At 68.3% G+C, this 834-nt stretch overlaps 1 protein-coding gene across 1 annotated transcript in view; it reads right to left on the bottom strand.

Moving 5' to 3' along the window:
• The window catches only part of LOC102374720 (translation initiation factor IF-2-like), a 33,558-nt gene extending 33,184 nt beyond the window's left edge, over window positions 1-374 (bottom strand). Inside the window, exon 1 of the mRNA XM_025199900.1 lies at window positions 8-374. Within this exon, the coding sequence (XP_025055685.1) occupies window positions 8-76 (69 nt within the window). The 5' untranslated portion in view covers window positions 77-374. The remainder of the gene's footprint in view (window positions 1-7) is intronic.
• Window positions 375-834: the final 460 nt, after the last annotated feature.

The raw sequence follows: 834 nt of genomic DNA, 5'->3' as shown, positions 1-834 counted from the left end.
CCTCCCCGGGGGCCGCGTCGCGCCCCGCGCCCCCCGCCGCCCCCGCGCTAGGGCCGGCCGGGCCCGGAGCGGACATGCTGAGCGCTGCTAGGCAACCACCCGGAAGCGAAAGAAACGTCACAACCCAACCTCCTCCTCCCGAGGGGGCTGGACGACACCACCCGCTCCGGCTTCCCCGCTGCTACTGAGCATGCGCGGGAGGATTCCGCCGGGGCTGCCCGGCTGCTACTGAGCATGCGCAGGAAGGGAGCATCGCGCGGGAGGGGTCGTGGCGATGCGGGCGGTCGCGTCTATGTCCGGCTCCCTCTGGCCCCATCCAGACCACGGCATCTGCCTGCTCCGTGTCCACGAGCACCCAGTTCCCGTCGTGACCAGCCCGCAGGGGGCAGGCGCTGGCTGGGCTGCGCTTGGCAGAGGCGTGCGCGGGTGCGGGCAGCGCAGAGGGCTGAACTGCCACAGGGCTTCGTGCCGGCGCTGGGATCCAGCCAGCAAATGCCCCGCGCAGCGTGGAGCAGGCCTGGCGCAGGGGCGCCGCTTTCCATGCCCTCCTCCCCCGAGGCGGCGGTGTGAGCTCGCGGAAGGACAGGAGCAGGGGCTGTCGGGGATGGAGCTGCAGGTTGTGTCCCATTGAAACAGAAATGAGCCCAGAGTTAAGATATTTGGACCTTGGGTCCAGCTATGTGGGCACCTGGTAGGACTGATGAGAGCCAGCAGGAGCTGGGTGCTTCTGGAAGTCCCACTTGGCACTGACCTGCGCTATCAGGTGCCTGAAGGCCTCAAAGCCAAGCTTGGATCCGTGGTGCTGGACTCATGCAGGGCAGGAAGTCTCTCTGC

The sequence above is a fragment of the Alligator sinensis genome, unplaced genomic scaffold (genome assembly GCF_000455745.1).
Source record: "Alligator sinensis unplaced genomic scaffold, ASM45574v1 scaffold1097_1, whole genome shotgun sequence".
Classification (NCBI taxonomy): Eukaryota; Metazoa; Chordata; order Crocodylia; family Alligatoridae; genus Alligator; species Alligator sinensis.
Note: the sequence above shows the minus strand (reverse complement) of the source record. Positions and strands in the feature narration are given on the sequence as shown.